Source organism: Acomys minous (genome assembly GCF_964271855.1).
Source record: "Acomys minous genome assembly, chromosome: 16".
Taxonomy (NCBI): domain Eukaryota; kingdom Metazoa; phylum Chordata; class Mammalia; order Rodentia; family Muridae; genus Acomys; species Acomys minous.
In genome coordinates, this window is record NC_140498.1 from 21,837,017 (window position 1) to 21,855,304 (window position 18,288).

General features: G+C 41.1%; 1 protein-coding gene and 1 long non-coding RNA gene across 2 annotated transcripts in view; both read right to left on the minus strand.

Moving 5' to 3' along the window:
• Positions 1-2,233: 2,233 nt before the first annotated feature.
• On the minus strand, positions 2,234-3,169 carry LOC311586825 (olfactory receptor 2Y1B; the record flags this gene model as incomplete). The annotated part of the gene is made up of 1 exon (XM_084763043.1): positions 2,234-3,169. The coding sequence occupies one exon, from the start codon at positions 3,167-3,169 to the stop codon at positions 2,234-2,236; it is 936 nt and encodes a 311-aa protein (XP_084619169.1).
• A 1,253-nt stretch (positions 3,170-4,422) lies between these two features.
• Positions 4,423-18,288, minus strand: part of LOC311586831 — a 38,195-nt gene continuing 24,329 nt past the window's right edge. Inside the window, exon 3 of the long non-coding RNA XR_014775674.1 lies at positions 4,423-4,521. This is a non-coding gene — a long non-coding RNA (uncharacterized lncRNA). The remainder of the gene's footprint in view (positions 4,522-18,288) is intronic.

Sequence of the window (18,288 nt, forward strand, 5' to 3'; positions counted from 1 at the left end):
CCAGGGCTACACAGAGAAACCTTGTCTAAAAAAAATAAAATAAAATAAAAAAGAAATCCAGGTACTCTCAGAAGCCTTAAGGTTGTTGGGTAAAAATTCCAATAAGAAGAAGTGGCTACTTCTCTGTGAGTTGTTGGCCAGTGAAGGACCTTCAGGCCCCATATACTGTGATACTATTGCTGATGTTGTTGATGGATTCTGGAACTAGATGGTAAGTCTTTATTGCTGAAGACACCAAAGACTTCAGCTGTCAGACATGAAAAAATAATGCTAGACATAAACTGGTTTTCCTCTCCTTGTGAGTTGCCTTTTGCAATGTAGAAGGCACCATTTTGACTTCAGGATAACGATAACTGTTGTTATGAACAGCTCTACCCAGATACGCCCTCCTTGTGCTACATTACCAATATGTCAGGCAAGCTGTGCTCCCTGGTGCAATGGTTGCATAACTGTCGTGGGTGACCAGCAATTCAGATGAATTTGAGGTCCATTCCACATCAGCGACCTCCAATGGTACTATAAGTCAGAAAGAGGAGGCCAGAAGTTCTAGTGGAGAAGGTACTGCTATTATTTAATTATTTTAAAGTGATTACCAAATTACCTTCTAAAAGCCAGTGTGTGTGTGTGTCTATGTATCTGTGTTTGAGTGCGTGCATTTTTGCATGTGTGTTTGCAACTATATAATCCATTGCCACTGTTAGCTTCAGTATTTCATAAAGACTTCTCTTTTGAAACAAGAAGTAAAAAGCAGATTCACAAATGCCAAAGCTTCTGAAACAAAGTGGCAATTACTGTGGCATGGTGACCCAATACTAAGTCATAGATGGAGAAAACTATCACACAGCCACATCATCCCCTTCAAGGTTCAATGACCACTAGAGAAAAGAATTCAGGGAGAATGCAAGCATCAATAGATGCTTTTGTAGATATTTCTGTGCATTGAAACATTCCATCTTTGAAGGTAGAGAGAGGTTTCTTAGGGGTCAGAAAGTAAACGAAACTCATAAGTCTCAAGAAGTTCCTGAAACTAACGAGATTCACAAGGGCCTTCCCACTCTTTACACAAATAGACACAACTGCTTTGGAGAAGAAACTCTGTCAGGCTGAGATGCCATCAAGTTGTACAGAGAGACTCAGGACTGCCCCAGTGGGTAGCCTGTCCCATACACAGGACTGCAGCTTTCCTGAGTCATCACTTGTACTGGGGTGGACTCTTGGTAATGCAGTTGCCTTTGAGTCATTCACACTCCTGTAAGTAAGTCCCTGGTTTACTAAGGTACAGTTGAGTGGAATTACTCTTTGACTTGCTCTATCTTAGGTCAATAGATGTTTGTTCACATCTGCTCAGGAAAAGTCACAAAACACTTTTTGAGATGAGAACTGTATTTTTTTGTTAATGAAGGAAATCCTTAAAATAAAAATATAAGAAAAGTAGTGCCAACTCATGATGATAAAACATGAATATACAAAAGGGGAAGGAAATCAGAGTGAACTCCAGCCCTGTGCCTTGGGTCACGTGTCCACTGTATGGTTCAACATTGGCATCTGACTCTGAGTGCTGAAATTCAGAATTCAACATCCTTTGACACTCAGACTTCCATGCAAAAAAGCAAGCCGATTCCTACTGTTCCATGCCATGTACCCAGCCATTTCCTCAAGAGCTGACAATACCCCACTTCTATACTGCTGTGGAAAGGTGTATCTGAATCTTCTTCTATCCTTGATGAGCAGTGATGACAGATAGTAGCCTGGAGAGACGATCCCCACTCCAACTTCCAAACAAGTGTAAAGCCCCAATGCCTGCTGGGAATGTTTTATGTTATTTTAATTTCTGTTCTCTCTCTCTCTCTCTCTCTCTCTCTCTCTCTCTCTCTCTCTCTCTCTCTCTCACACACACACACACACACACACACACACACACACACACACACAGAAACACACACGCACACACATGCACAGAGGTCAGAGGTCTTGACTTTCTCCTTCCACCATGTGGATCCAGGCCCCAAACTCAGATGCACAGGCTTGGCAGCAAGTGCCTTTACCTGCTGAGCCATCTTGCCATTCCAGGACCATGTTTTGTTTCTGTTTTTGTTTTTCTATTTGTGTGTGTTTTCACAGTTTCATGCATGTACATAGTTAATTGCAGTTGTTTAAAGCCAAATTCCCCTCTCTGACTGAAAACCTCTGGACTCTCAGAATATAGAATGCTTTATTGATCACCTTTCCCTTCCTACCCAGTGGCTGTGCCTCTCCCTAGCACCTTCCACAGAGCCCCCTTCACATCCTTGTTCCTCAGGGTATAAATCAGAGGGTTGAGCATGGGGGTGACGATAGTATAAAAGAGGGCAACAAACTTCCCCTTGCTCTCAGAATAGCTGTCCTTGGGCTGTAAGTATGCATAGGTGGCTGAGCCATAAAAGAGAGAAACCACCAAGAGATGGGACCCACAAGTCCCAGTGGCCTTTCTGCGTGCAGCCACCGACTTGACCTTCAGCACAGCCCTAGCAATCTGTACATAGGAGCCTAGAATGAGCGTGGCTGGCACAGCAACAATCACTACTCTGGCCACAAACATCTTGGCCTCGGTTCCCTCCGTGTCCTCACAGGCCAACTTGAGGAACACAGGCATCTCGCAGAAGAAGTGATTCAGCCGATGGCCACAGAGGGGCATCGCCATCATGAGTCCTGTTTGGATCAAAGAGTTCAAGAGGCCTCCCATCCAGGAGATGATAGTCAATGCCTGGCAGAGAATGGGGTGCATGATGGTCGTGTAGTGCAGCGGGCGGCACACAGCTGCATAGCGGTCAAAGGCCATGACCACCAGGAGCACACTCTCTGTGGAGCCCAGAGCAAGGGATATGAACAGCTGGGCCACACACCCACCATAGCTGATGGTCCTGTCAAGTCCATGAAGGTTGATCAGGAGCTGGGGCACAGTGCTGGTGGTGTAGCACAGGTCCAGGAAGGAGAGGTGTGAGAGGAAGAAGTACATGGGAGTGTGTAAACGAACGTCCATTCGGGAGAGAGCAATGATGGCGGTGTTGCCAAAGAGAGTTAGGGAGTAGAAAATCAAAATATAAATAAAGAAGATGAGTTCTAGTTGAGGCCAGTCTGAGAAGCCCACCAAAACGAAGTCTGCTGCCAAACTGGTGTTGTCGCTTCCCATAGCCTTTGACCTGCACAAGTACCAGGAGGCAATTCAGACCATCCTATGACAAAACTGGATTAAGACATTTTTCACAGCATTCTTCAAGTAATCCTAAATCATCTACTTTATTATTCAATTCTACTTCATCCAGTCTTTCACTCTTATGTTTGTCTTCTATAGACTGAATATCTGAGGATTAGGAATGATGTTATCTTTGTTTGAATATAGCTCAGCAATTTGTTCTAAGAGAGACTGGCCCTTCGGCCTTGTTGGTCTGATGCTTCTTGTTCAAAAGTAAAGTAGTGCTTTGAAAATCTAAGGTACGTACTCACCGCGAGTGCTCTATGTTGTTAGACTTTGTTCCTTTTTTTTTTTTTTTGGCCTATTTGTTAGCTCATTTCATATTTGAATCCAGGTTCAAATGGATGGTGATCACAATTTTCACCTCTGGTCCCTCATCTGCTTCCTTCTGCACCATGGACGTTGTCAGTGCACCCATCCTAGAGGCCCACTCACAGTAGCTGCCATCTGGCACAGAACTCTGAGAAGCAGTTTCATTTCCTTGGGGAAAAAGCAGCAAGAGATGTGCTCCTTGTGATGAGTAGGAAGAATTCCTCCAACTCTGCTTCTTCAAGTAAAATTGTCCATAACTCAACTCCACAGAAAAGCTTTTTTCTCCTGTTGTCCAAACTCTCTGTAAACTATTTCCCTCTAGCTCCTCCTGGTCATTTGATGACATTCATGCTACATGTCTCTGTCCTGCTGGGAGCGCCTCTATAGTACAGGACAGGCCAAATATAAAAATAGGTATTAGTGGTTATGAAGGAAATATTAAATAATAAAGAACCATTGTTACCGCCCTTTATGTTACTGAGGGTGAGGGATGAATGCTTTTTTTTTTATTTCAAGATACACTTTGGCTATTGAATAAACTTTCTTCAGTTAAACATGAGATTTTACGAATTTTAGCTCATGAAAATTAATTTCCTCTAAGCCTGCAGATGAACTTTAACACACTGATAGACAATGGAAGTATGATAGGCATAAACTGTTTCTCTCCTTATAAAAGTATAAATAGGATTATACAAAAGCATACCAGAGAGAGAGAGAGAGAGAGAGAGAGAGAGAGAGAGAGAGAGAGAGAACAGAAACATATTTCAATGTCTAGCCTATGACTAGTATGAAACAGTTTTCCATGCTTAACTAGCTCCATTTTTGCACTTTACCAAAATAGAATATTATCATCCATGGGTCAACGCTGAACTCAAAGCCTTAAGGTCTGTGTCATGTCCCCACAGTTCAACTCTATCATGGACCAGCTGTGGCTTCTACTCTGAAATATATGTTTCTGTGAGTCTCAGCATAGGCACCTGTAAAACAAACAAACAAATGAATGAATGAATGAATAAATAAATAAATAGCTCCCAGTAATGTTGGTTGTGGTTACAGGAAACAATGCATCATGTATATTACAAAAGTTTGTTTGTTTTCACTGATAACTCTGTTCTTCCTTCATAACTAACAGTTAACTGTTGCACATGAGGCTGCATAACTATCAAACAATATTATTGACTGACTGACTGATTGAATGAATGAATGGACGAATGCATTTTTAAGCCTGCATCATGTCTGATATACATGAATGTCTCAGGACATTGACACTGTTCCTCCCTTAGCAGCACAGGGTTTTTATTCACTCCTACTATATACTTCTAACAGTGGTTTTTCTATCATGGCATATATGAATAAACAATGTATTTTATTTTAGTTTTATTTTCTCATTTTGTGTGTATGGGTGTTTTGTCTGCATTCATTTCTATGCCACCCTGTATATGCCTGGTGTGCACAGAGTCCAGAAGAGAGCATTGAGTCCCCTAGTACCAGAATTATAGATGATTATAACCCACCAGGTGGCTGATAGGAATTGAACCCAGGCCCTCTGGAATAGCAGCAAGGTCTCCCTTTTAAATTTTTTTTTACTTTGTTCACTTTACATCCCAATTGTGGTCCCCTTCATTGTCACCTCTTCGTCCCACTCTCCCTTCCTTGTCCCCCTCCATCTTTACCTAGTCCTTAGAAAAAGAGATTAGAGGAATAGTAAATGGCTGAGAAACACTTAAAGCAATGCTCAATGTCCCTAGTCATCAGGGAAATGCAAACCAAAACAACTCTGAGATCCCATCTTACACCCATCAGAATTGCTAAGATCAAAACTCAAGTGACAGCACATGCTGGCTAGGATGTGGAGAAAGGGGAACACTCCTTCATTGCTCATGAGAGTGCTAATTTGTACAGCCACCTTGGAAATCAATTTGGTGTTTTCTCAAATAATTAGGAATAGTGGTACCTCAAAACCCAACTATATCTCTCCTGAACATAACTGAAAGATGCTACCTCACACAATATGGACTTTTGCTCAATTGTGTTCATAGCAGCCTTCCATCAGTGATGATCATTTTAATGAATAAAACGTTTGGATAAATTTGAAGCAAAGGCTTCAAAACTTAATTTTCAACACTTGCTGCCAGTCAGTCTGATGCTCTACCTAAGGCTGACAATACCCTCAAAGAGCCAGGGGCTAAACTGGCAGACCCAGAAGCTTATAGCCCCACACTCTAAAAACTAGAGACTCCAGGCTTTAGAACCCAATTTTACAGCTTCTAGGGTAGAAATAAGGACAACCCAGAAGCCGTCTTTAATTGATAACAATCTATAATCGAAAACATAGTTTTCTCCAAGAGAGTCTCACAGGGGAAACAAACCACTCTTAACTTACTGCACGCCCAGCAGTAGATGCCAATGGAAAACAAAGTCAATGGCAACCTTGGAGGTTCCTTGTCTCATAAAGTCTTGCCAGGGCATTTTAAATCTTATTTTTATTTTATTTTAAGAATACATGTTTTTCTATCATTTTACCATCCAGGTCATTTGTACATATATTATGGCTTACAGTATTGTTTTTATGCGATTCCTGAGTGCTCTAAGGGGTGGCTCTCTGTGTCTATATTTATTCCTTGTGCCTTTTCTTTGACTGTTTTCCTTTTTGTTTTTATTTTATTATTTAATTAATTAACTTAGATTACAACTCAATTGTTTTCCCATCCTTTGTATCCTCTCACTCCCATTTTATTTATTTTTTGTCCTATTTTGATGGGTTAGTTTTTGCTTTATCGTATTGTATTCTATTCTTCTCCAATTCTTATTCCTGATATCTTGTTTGTTTTCTTTTCTTTCTTTCTCCTCCTCCTCCTCTTCTTCCTCCTCCTCCTCCCCCTTCTCCTCCTCCTCCTCCTCCTCCTCCTCCTCCTTCTTCTTCTTCTTCTTCTTCTTCTTTTAGGTTTTTCTAGACAGGGTGTCTCTGTGTAGCCCTGGCTGTCCTGCACTCCTTTTGAGGACCAGGATGGCCTTGAACTCACAGCAATCCACCTGCCTCTGCCTCCTGAGTGCTGGGATTAAAGGTGTGCGCCACCATGCAAGGCGCCTGTTTGTTTTCTAATAAGAGTCAGAATGGGGGTGTATCAGGATATAAGGGGGGAGTGAGGAGGAGCTGGAAGGAGTAGGGAGAGGGAAAATCATAACCAGGGTATATTATGTGAGTGGAAATCTATTTTCAATTAAAAGGGGGAGGAAGAATCCAACCTATGGCTATGGATTCTGTTATGTGAAGCTTAGTGCTCTGGGTTTAACCCCCAGTGGCCCTAGAGCCTCATACCTAGAGAATCATTGCCTTCTGGCATTAGTGAGCAGCAGTGGGAGGCAACATCAGGTTGTGGGAGACAGGAACAGGCTGCAGCAGACAGCAGAAGATAGCAGCAGACAGCAGCCTGCACCACACAAGAGACCGTACCGGCACCACGATGCACACAAGAATGATGTAGGTTTGAACAGCAACTGTGCTAAGAAACACTTCTTTAAAGACAGGCTTTGACACTCTCAACAGAGACAACCCCTTGCTGTAACAGCCTCCCAGGCACTGCGCCTTCACACACGGACTGTCCCATTCAACTTAATCTCTGACTTAAAGTTTTCTCTGTACCACCGTTCTAGAGCTTCCAGGGTGTCACGGTGAGTAACATATCTGCAGTTGTAATTTTAGGGTGCAGAAGAAGAAGGACTCCCACATGAGAGCACCTGAGAGCCACCCCAGTCTGCAGGCGCCAGGCCCAGCTTTCAGAGCGCCACAGAAAAGCCCCGTAATCTGAATCGATCTCAGCCATATTTAGAAAGTGAGATGTGGAGGTAGCCCTCTTTCTTAGGGATGTGGAGAGGAATACGGCGGCCGAGAAGGGAGGCCCTCTACGATAGTCTCTAGACGTTTTCCCCATTCCTGTCACAGGCGTGAGGATAAGTTGTAGAGGCTTTGCTTGACAAGGTTCCACAGACCTCCAACAGTCCAAAACGATCTCCAGACATCTAGGACAGCTGTTGAGGCTTTGCTTGGCAAAGTTCCAAAGATCTCCGACTGATCACCACTGCCCCGAGGTATCATGTATGGTCCAGGTGCAATGTTTAGAAATCTGCTATTTCTCCTAAAACTGTTTTTTCTCTCTTTATTTATCATCCCTAAGGAAATTCATACAGGGAAAATTTTTCCCACAGAGAATGTTGAAAGAGGGCATCTGGCCAAAGGCTTGAGACAATGATAGAGGTTTTTTTTGCTCTGACTGTGAGCACCCAAGCAGAAACTGCATGAAAGAAAGTTCAGACCTGGATAGAACAGTACCTGGCTAGATACTGTTACCTGTAGAAACATTTCCTTAGAATCTGCTTTGAGAGCAATAGAAGGCGGGCTTGGAATGTCATGCTTTACGAATATTTTACAGTAGATAATCCCTTGGCAGTTAGGCTAGGCTTGGATAGCATACCTGTTGGTCTGGGACTGGAAGTAGGTCATTTTTTCTTTAGATAACATTTAGCTCAAGCTATGTTGCTATGACCATCTTTTGAAATTATTGGCTCTAGCCTGGGGAAATTTATAATTAAAATTTCCTGAGCATTGTTTAAGAAGTAACGGTCAGGTTATGCTGCCCATTGCTTGGAAATCAACTGATTTTTCTGTTGTATGCTTTGTTGTAAGTTGCAGAACGTTTTGTATTTTCTTGTTACTCTGTTGATTTTTTGATTGCCCTGGTGATTGTAAAGATGGGAAAAATTCATGATGTAATCTGTAATGAAAAGTATTGAGCTTCATTTTAATAAAATACTGGGGTTGGCCCTAGGAGAATGGGAGCAAGCTCGTAACAGACAAGAAAGAGTAAGCGAGAGTGAGACAGGGAACGTCAAGAGAGATAGGTAGATGGGTAACAGCAAGAAGAAAATTAGAAAGATGGGCAAGTGCAAACAATAGAAAGATGAGTAACAATAACGATCAATCAAGGAAACAGATGGTAGGTAGGTAGGTAGATCAATAGATAGATAGATAGATAGATAGATAGATAGATAGATAGACAGACAGCAAGCTAGTAAGTGAGCAAGGAGCAAAGCATTAGTAGTAAAGACAGACAGAAAGCTAGACAGAGACAGATAGAAAAGTTCTCCTGTGCTTTAAGGCCTTTAGGTTGCACCACATGTGCCTGAGCCTCCGAGTATTTCTTTTTCCTCTGTTCCTCATCCTCTCCTCAACAACTGGTTCCTCTAGCTAGTTGTTCAGTTGATGGTTGGTTTTCCTTAACCAACTGTTCAACACCTTTTCAAATCTCCCTACCGCAGATCCACCTATCCTTTCACGTCTTTGCTTGGCCTGTATAACGCTACTTGTATGCCTCTTTTGTATGAATAAATATCCATTAACACGGATGACCATTTGGTGTTGGACAACCAATTGAAATGCTTTGTTTTTTGAGTATTTCTTCTACTTCCGAATCCCTGAGATCCAGCTGAAAATGGGATGGTCTTCAGAACTAAATATCATCTTCCTAACAGGTGACTTACCCTGCCTGCACTTGACACACTCCTGCAGCTTCAGAACCAGCCACTGCATTGGTGCCATATCACTAATGCCTCACAGTGTTTCTGCACTCTTTTCTGGCCTTCTACATGGAAGTTTCTCACATTCACTTCTACTGATCAAAAAAGATCTCAGCTCAACTAATTACCTTTGAGTCCTTCTCCTCTCTGGAAGAGTTGAACATTACTCTTCATAGGTGCTCAGCATTGGGCTTCTGGCAAATTCCACACAGTCAATCCTACCTCTCAGAAGCCCACAAGTAGGTGAGTGTGAGTCCACAAGTAGGCTTGAATCTAGACAAAACGAGTGAGCAAATGGGCAGCATTAGGCGTCACATAAATAGTTCTAGCACACACTGAGAGGGAGAGAAGGTTCTTATGACGAGATCACATACCATAACACAAGGCTCCTTCCAAAGGACAGTCCTCCATGCACTGAAGGGAACACGTGTGCTATGTAAACTTTACTGTGGCCCATGATCCTCCAGTGAGTTGGAAGTTGATCGTTTCCTTAAGAATACACCAACTCTCATTCCAACAGAAGGAAAATAATTATGTCAGGCTGACAAAACTGGTGACCCCTGAGCCGCCATCAAAGGTATACAGAGAAGCCTTCTGCATTTTCCTATTTTTTAAAAAAGAGGTTGCTATCCAATGTTTCTGTGCTAATCAAAGGACTGTGACAACAACTAGTCACCTAAAGCCATCCTATATTAGAAATGGGTGCTTTCACTGTACATTTAAATATGAAACCAGGATGCTTCAAAATAAGTCTGATGGCTTATATTCAAGATTAACTATCTATCACATAGAAAAGATAATGACCTTTCTTTGTTCTTCTTCTCAGAACAGAATGGGGACCAATGCCTGAAACATGACAAAGATCAAAGAGTGGCTAAATTTCCAGAAAAACTTGAGAAATAAAAAAAAAATAGCTATCTTAAAGTACACATTTTTCTACTTTTAAATTGTCTTTTAAAATAGAAGCCCTACAGCACTTCACTTTAAGTACCACAAAGAAACTTGACATTTGCATGTTTGGTACTGCGGGTGGTCTTGACTGAGTCACTGAGAGCCTGTGCTCATCTCCCTGTGTGCGTGACTGGATGTGTGAACGTGTGTCTGGCCATGGCTTCCACAAATAATAAACTAGTTTTCAGTGCTGGCAATCAATAAAAAGGCTTCCCATATGCTCAGCAGACTTTCTACCACTGATCTACAATGTCAGTACCAAAGCACTTGACATCAGAAATGATAGACACACACACTTCAATCAATTCACTGAGTTAATGATATTGTCTGACTGAAGTGAAGCTACCTTTGAGGAAACAAACAAACAAACAAACACCCCAAAACACCAACAAACCCCACTAAATCCTTTGTCTGAGGACAGGAGGAGGCTCAGCAGATCCCTTACTAACCGCCTTCATTACTAAAGCATCCATCTTTCAATTTGAACTCAGTTCTCTTTCTCTGCTACATATAACAATATAACCCTCTCATCAGTCTGCAGACCTGAACTCAACCAAAGCTAGGTGGGTACCAAATCATCCTTGTGCTCATTCTGTGTCAGCCTGTGCGAATGCACTCAGTCAGACTCTTGTGCCAACACCAATTCCCACTCTAGAGAAATCACACCATCTTCACTCTATCACATATGAATTTAGGGTGATGTTCAAGACTCATTTATGAAATATTTAATAATAACACAACACCAACATTTTGTAGTATAAGACTAGAAAATAAAATAAGTCTAGTCACCTTAACTACAAATCAAATCTGAATGAATGAATGAATTATATTTTAAAATCTGTGTCCCCACACAGAACGCTGTCTCATAATAAGAATCCTCTCCCTTCCTCGGCTACTCTAATAAGAGGTTTTTTTTGTTTATTTTCATCAGCTCTGACCATAGTTCAGGTTTCTGTATCCTGGGTCTGGTATCTATATGTAGCTTTGCATCTTAGATCCTAGGCATCAGAAAAAAGTGGGATTTAGAAGGGACTATGAATCCAGAGTATCCCACACAGTTTGTACTCACCACCATCCTAGGAAAGAAAACAATTGTGTTTACTTCCCTCAGTCCAGCTGCTCTCTAGATAGTGCGGAACCCATCCCACACTGGTGTCATCTAGAAGTGTTTGAGGAAGGCCTGTTTCTCTTTGGTCCCAATTGAATCTGTGGTAAAGAGGCTGAGTCACAGCTATGGTCCTATAGATATCCTGCCTACTGGAGGCCACCTCCTGCAGTAGGCTAACCTGCTGAGGCCCACAATTAAGGTGGAAGAAATACCCAGTACTATTCTCTCGCTCACCACTGTAACTAAGTTGCTGGTATACCATCCAGCCTGACCTTAAGGCAGACTGTACCTTGCCTGCCCTTGGGACATTGCCTGGGCCTCCTTAACAGAAGGGGAAACATTGTTTACTCAAGTGTGGCCTTGGAGACCTCTGGGGTCCCCTGAGCCAGTTACAATTAGCTGACTTGTTCCCAATCTGCTCTCCTCAGTTCTTTCTATCCCCCATACACTGCCCAATCCAAAGTGACCCATTCAGGTCCTCAAAACACACCTTTCTATATGGCTTATGTAAATCTATATTATTATATTCCTCATGCTTTCTTGACTTTGACCCAAATCTAATCAGTCTTTCCACCAGACCATATTCCAGGTCTTACAACCAAGTTCACCATAATCCAAATGTCTTCTTCCCATGGATTTCTCACCTAAGTTTGTTCTCAGGCACACGGGTTATTTGTCCAACTAAACATTTTCTTGGTTGACAATCTGATGTTTTGTATAGCTCTGACCCTGATTCTACTGTACATAGTAGTAGTGTCTCAGCATCCTGGAGGATGAATCTTGTCAAATTTGATACAGTGTCATCAGTGTCTAGATCTATTTTTTATAGACATATCGTTTCTACCATGTATTTTAAAGTCCTAAAATTGTAAAGGTATGATATGTGCAGGATTCACAGACCAATTAAGGGTTTTTTTTTCTGCTCTTTGTATGAGCGGAAGAATTTTTTTTCAAAAGTCACATTGATTGCAAATCAAACTGAAAACCAATTTAACTATGCATTTAAGGGAAAGGATGGTAATTTCTGATGATATAGTAACCTAGGATTTATTGGTCATGTAAGTTGCAGTTCTGGCTGGAGACACTTTTATGCCTCAATCAGTTTTGGAGTTGTTCTCATGTGAAGGCAATTTATGTTCCCTGTTCTGTTTGGTCTTCTTGATTTATTTTTTCTTTTGTGTGTCCAAGATCTTCGGGGGGGGGGCATTCCTCTGTCATATCTGATTTTTTTTATCAGTTTTGGTGGAACCCATAAATTCTCTTCCCCTGTATGAACATATGAAAAACCCCCTCCCAGCATAACGCATTTCCTGTTCTCCATTCTGAGGTTGGGACAGGCTGAAATAGACAGGCTGATCCAACTCAGTATATTTTTCTATAATGCAATGTCTCTCTGCAGCTGTTGTTTGCTGTTCCTTTGCTTTTAAGAAATTTATAGTCAATAACATTATGTAATCTATCTCTGGGGGTCTTTGATACTCCTTTCTGTTTGTTAAAGTACATTGGATCTTTCAATGACTCCTTGTTCTGTACGATTGTGTGGTATACCTGTGATATGTTTTATATTAAAATAGATTAAAGTAAACACTTCATTTTATTAGATAAATATGCTGTGTCAATATCATTCTTAATTTGTATAGATATACACATAATTGCCATAACTTCTAATAAGTGCATAATAAAATAATCAGCTTATTTAGATTAAGGCTGTTGCCCATTGAAATCCTGAATATGTGTCTATAGTATAGTGCACATATTTCAGTTTACCTAACTCTAAAATAAAGCATATCCATTTGCCAAATTTCATTGCTTTGGCTACCTCTAAAGTTACTTCCTTCAGGTAATGGGGTTTGGTTATATAAAGATGAAGTCGGATATCTTCTCATAATTTCATTGCTTTGTTGCTAAGTGATAGAAAATCCTTTTTTTTTAACCTTTGCTGTTAACATGGTGTTTGTTTGTTTTTTTATGAAGCTCTGAAGCCTCTAGCATACTTTTATCGATAGTTGATAAATTTCATCATTGCCTTGTGCTAGAGGGCCTGGTAGACCCATATGAGATCTGATATGCGTTGTATACAGTGGATGATTCATGTTTCTGGTGGCTAGTAATTGAATAAATGGTGAAGTTAAGTCAGAATCATCCTGAGTTAGACCAGCAGTTTTTATATGCAGAACAACTATTTCTGCATATTGAGAGTCAGTTATTCTATTAAGAGATTGTGGAAAATCTGATTACACCATCAGAATTGCATATAATTCTGATTTTTGAACTGATTCATAAAGATTCTTACATACCTTACTTATATATTTTTTTTACTTTATAACCTGCCCTTTTTTAATTTATTGGCATCAGTATAAAATGTAAAAGCACAAGAAATTGAAGTTCTCTTTATTATACGAGGAAGAATCCAACTAGTTATTTTTATAAACTGAAGTCATGTGTGTGTGTGTGTGTGTGTGTGTGTGTGTGTGTGTGTGTGTGTGTGTGTGGTATCTGTTGTTGATTTCTCTGAGAAATCCATGCAAGCTCCTTGCCAGTGCTCATTGTCTGCCCATAATGAGGCAACCTCAGCATTAGTAAAAGGTACCACAATTTCCTCTGGGTCTATTCCAGCTAATTGACGAAGTCTCGTTTTTCCTTTTAGGATCTATTCAGAAACCTTTTCTATACAGGTTTTTGTTGTTTTTCACATTGTTTGTGTGCCCACAAATGTCCGTTCTAGTATATAATCTTCCCACTGCATAAGAATTCCTGTGAGAGAATGAGTAGAAGGCAACATAAATAAAATACAGGCCACTTTTTGGATCAAGGCAGTCTATATATGCCTACCAGAGCCAATTCATTTTCAGCTTCAGCTGATCACTTTCTTGAACTATTTAAGCCCTTATCCCCTTGTAAAGTTTGAAATAAATTACTTAGCTCTTGAGTAGCTAAACCAACTGTAGGCCATAGCCAGTTAATATCTCCTAGCAATTTTTGAAAACCATTAAAGTCTTTAATTGGTTCCTTCTGATTTATACCTTTTGTGGTTATAATTTTCAGGGTTTTTTTTTTTTTGCTTGCTTGTTTGGTTTTTTTTTTTTTTACACAGGGTGTCTCTGTGTAGCCTTGGCTGCCCTAGACTCATTTTTATAGACCAGGCTAGCCTCAAACTCACAGTGATCTGCCTGCCTCTGCCTTCCGAGTTCTAGGACTAAAGTATATTGATCTAGTTGCTCTCTGTTTTGTTCCAGTACCTTTTCTAAAGCCTTTGTCCTATCTCCTTGTTGCTCATCCCGTTCTATGAGTTTTAGAATTTCTTGTTTTACATCCTGTTTTCAACCTTTATTTTTTTGTTTATATTGTCCAGTTGTTCTTTGTGTTGTTCTATGTGTTGTTCCAGTATCTTTTCTAAAGCCTTTGCCTTTGAAAAGACACAAAAGGCTAATCTAATTATTAAAATTAAAACAAGGATTATGGATGTAACCACAGTCATAATTTTTAATTTGTCCTTTACTTCTGTCTTAAAACCATAGAAAAGAGTATCAGCCAAGCTCCAAGAAATCTGCTTTAATGTCTCTCCCATCCTGCATATTTTATTTACTTAAAAGTTGTGCTTAGCATAAAGGTGTGATTATTAAACAGTAATCCCCTCTGTGTCTGGTCTGTGCCACTGATGCTATGCTGTGTCTGACCACACTTTTGTTTTTCTGCTCCCAGAGAAGAGTGGTTTCACCTCCCACCAGAACTTAGAATTATTTTACCAGATCCCAACTCCTCTACCAATTGATTAAGCAACTGTCTAACTTAGAAGAGCCCATAGTTTGGGTATAACAAACTTGCTTTTTTTTTTCAGGTAAGCTTTTGTCAATTTAAAGGGCCTCCCAATTTTTCTTTTAGCATTGTTATTTTCTGACAAAAGTTTGTTTTTCAGTCCCAAGCTATCGAGTTCTGAGAATGTTAAGGAGCTAAGAAACTGCATAGTAGAGGTTTTTCTAGCAGTTAGTCTTTGACTCTTCTGAAAACTTCCTGGGCAGGCCAGAGCAAAGTGCCTGGCTCCCTGTTAGCCCTTGGCTTGGTTTCTTGGGTCTCTGGCTGTGTTCTGTCTTACTTGCTTGTGGCAAGTTTCTCATAGCTAAGGGCTCTGGAGGGCAGCTGTCCTTTCATGCCTCAGAAAATTAGATTAGGCCTCAGCTGTAGTTGAAACTTTCTCTCCTCCCCTGGATATAGTAACTTTGGTCCTGGAGAGTGTTAGTTTGAAGTTTCCATCTGGAACATTTTAATGTTTAAAACTGAATAGTAAGGGTATAGATAGTATGAAATTTGTTGGGCACCATTTGTTCAATGATTATTGATATTTAATGTTAAGTTGTTATTTTAATAAATCAATAGTTACTCTTTAACCAACTCATATACCAAAATAACTACACAAAGAGACTAGAATCTATTTAATTAACCTAGAGCACAATGCTGCACAATAATTACTCCATCCTAAGCCTCCAAGTTAGTATAGTTTCCTCCAGTTCAGATTTCCCACATTATGGTTGCTTTTTACTCATGTCCAAGGTCTGGCTCATTCCTCCTGGTACTTCCTGGTCTTTTTCATGTGCATCTATCCACCTTCTTTTTCTCCTCCCCTTACTCAACCAGGATGTCCCACCCGGTTCTCTGTCTTGCTCAGTATTGTCTAGTTGTCTTTTATTGGCAATACAGAGAACAAATGGTGACATGTTTACACAAACTTGAGACAGGAGATACTTAGAATAAACATCACAATACAATGTCCAGATTGAAACCAGATAATAGGGTAGGGAAGTCAGCAATTGAATGAACAAGAGCCCAGAGGGGCCAGCTGAGACTGAAGCACCAACGGAGGACCATGCATGGACTGGATCTAGGCTCCCCACACAGATGTAGCCAATGGACAGCTCAGGCTTCAATGTGGATCCACTGGGAAAGACTCTGATATGGACTCTGTTGCCTGCTTTTGACCAATTGCCGGGCTCAGTCCTGATGCCACTTGATGAGCTGGGGTGGGTGAAAAGCAGTGGCTCCCCATTCCCGAGGAATAGGAGAGGGTGGAGGGGGAAGACAGAGAGAAGGTACAACTTGAAGGAGAGGAGGGATTGGGATGTAAAATGAATAAATAAGTAAATTTTTTAATTTAAGAAATTTATTCAGATTACATCTCAATTGTTATCTCCTCACTTGTATCTTCCCATTAACCTCTCCCTCCCTCTTTCATCCTAGTCCCCTCCCCTATGTCTGTGACTGAAAGGGGACTCCTCCCCCACAATATGATCACAGCCTATCAGGTCTCATCCTGGTAGCCTGCTTACTCTTCCTCTGAGTGCCACCAGGTCTCCCCACCAAGGGGAAGTGGTCAAATATGGGGCACTAGAGTTCATGTCAGATTTAGTGCCCACTCTCCACACAACTGTGTAGAATGTGCTGTCCATTGGCTAGATCTGGATAGTGGTTCTAGGTTTACTGCATGCATTGTCCTTGGTTGGTACAATAATTTGAGCAGACCCCCTTAGGTCCAGATCTGCCAGCCTTAATGGTCTTCTTGTAGGTTTCTAGGACCCTCTGGATCCTTCTATTTCCCTATTATTCCTTACCCTTTTCACCTAGAGTCCCAATAGGAAATCCCAGTATCTATCCCAATCTCCTGCTAAGTGAAGACTTTCAGGGAACATCTCTGTTGGGCTTGTGTCCAATTATAAGTGAGTATACACCATGTGTATCTTTCTGGGTGTGGGTTAACTCACTCAGGATGATCATTTCTAGTTCCATCCATCTGCCTGCAAATTTTAGGATTTCCTTGTTTTTAATAGCTGAGTAGTAGTATTCCACAGTGTAAATGTACCACCATTTCTTTACCCATTCTTTGACTGAGGGGCATCTAGGCTGTTTCTACATTCTGGCTATTATGAGTAAGGCTGCTATGAACATGGTTGAGCAAATATCCTTGTTGTGTGGTGGGACATCTTTTAGGTATATTCCAAGGAGTAGAATAGCAGGGTTTTAAGGTAGCCCTGTTCCCAGTTTTCTGAGAAAGCACCAGATTGGTTTCCAAAGTGGTTGCAAAAATTTGCACTACCACCAGCAATGGAGGAGTGCTCCCCTTTCTCCACATCCTTGCCAGCATGTGCTGTCACTTGAGTTTTTGATCTTAGCTATTCTGATGGGTTTAAGATGGAATCTAAGAACCATTTTGATTTGCATTTCTCTGATGACTAAGGATGTTGAGCATTTCTTTAAGTGTTTCTCAGCCATTCGCTATTCCTCTGTTGAGAATTCTCTCTTTAGTTCTAAGCTCCATTTCTTAATCAGGTTATGTGGTTTGTTGGTGTTTAATTTTTGAGCTCTTTATGTATTTTGGATATTAGACTTTTGTCAGATGTAGGGTTGGTGTTGTCTGTAGGCTGTTGTTTTGTTCTGTTGACAGTATCTTCTGCCTTATAGAAGCTTCTCAGCCTCATGAGGTCCCATTTATTAATTGTTTACCTTAGAGACCAGGCTGTTGGTGTTCTGTTCAGGAAGTTGTCTCCTGCGCCAATGAGTTCCAGGCTCTCCCCCATTTTTTCTTCTAACAGATTTAGTGTGTCTGGTTTTATATTGAGATTTTTAATCCACTTGAACTTGAGTTTTGTGCATGTACTTTCATCTTTCTACATAGACATCCAGTTAGACCAGCACCATTTGTTGAAGATGCTATCCTTTTTCCATTGAATATATTTAGCTTTTTGTCAAAAATCAAGTGTCCATATATGTATGGATTTATTTCTGGCCCTATCTGTTCAGACCAGTTCAGTCCCCTCTGAGCGAGTGGGAACTCCTGCTGGGTTGTGGCAGCTGTCTAGGCTCTGTCTGAGCTTGTGGGAACAGCTTCCTGGGTTGGAAGCTAGCTAGGCTCTGCCTGAGCTTGTGGGAACAGCTGCCTGGGTTGGGGAAGCTAGCTAGGTTTCTGCTGGATCCACTCAGGCTGGTTCAGCCTCTCCCAAGAGCGAGGGAGCCCCTGCTGGGCTGTGGCAGCTGGCTAGGCTTCCACTAGAACCCCTCAGGCCAGTTCAGTTCTGCCCATGTGTTAGGAACAGTCCACTGGGGTGGCTGGCTAGATTTCTAC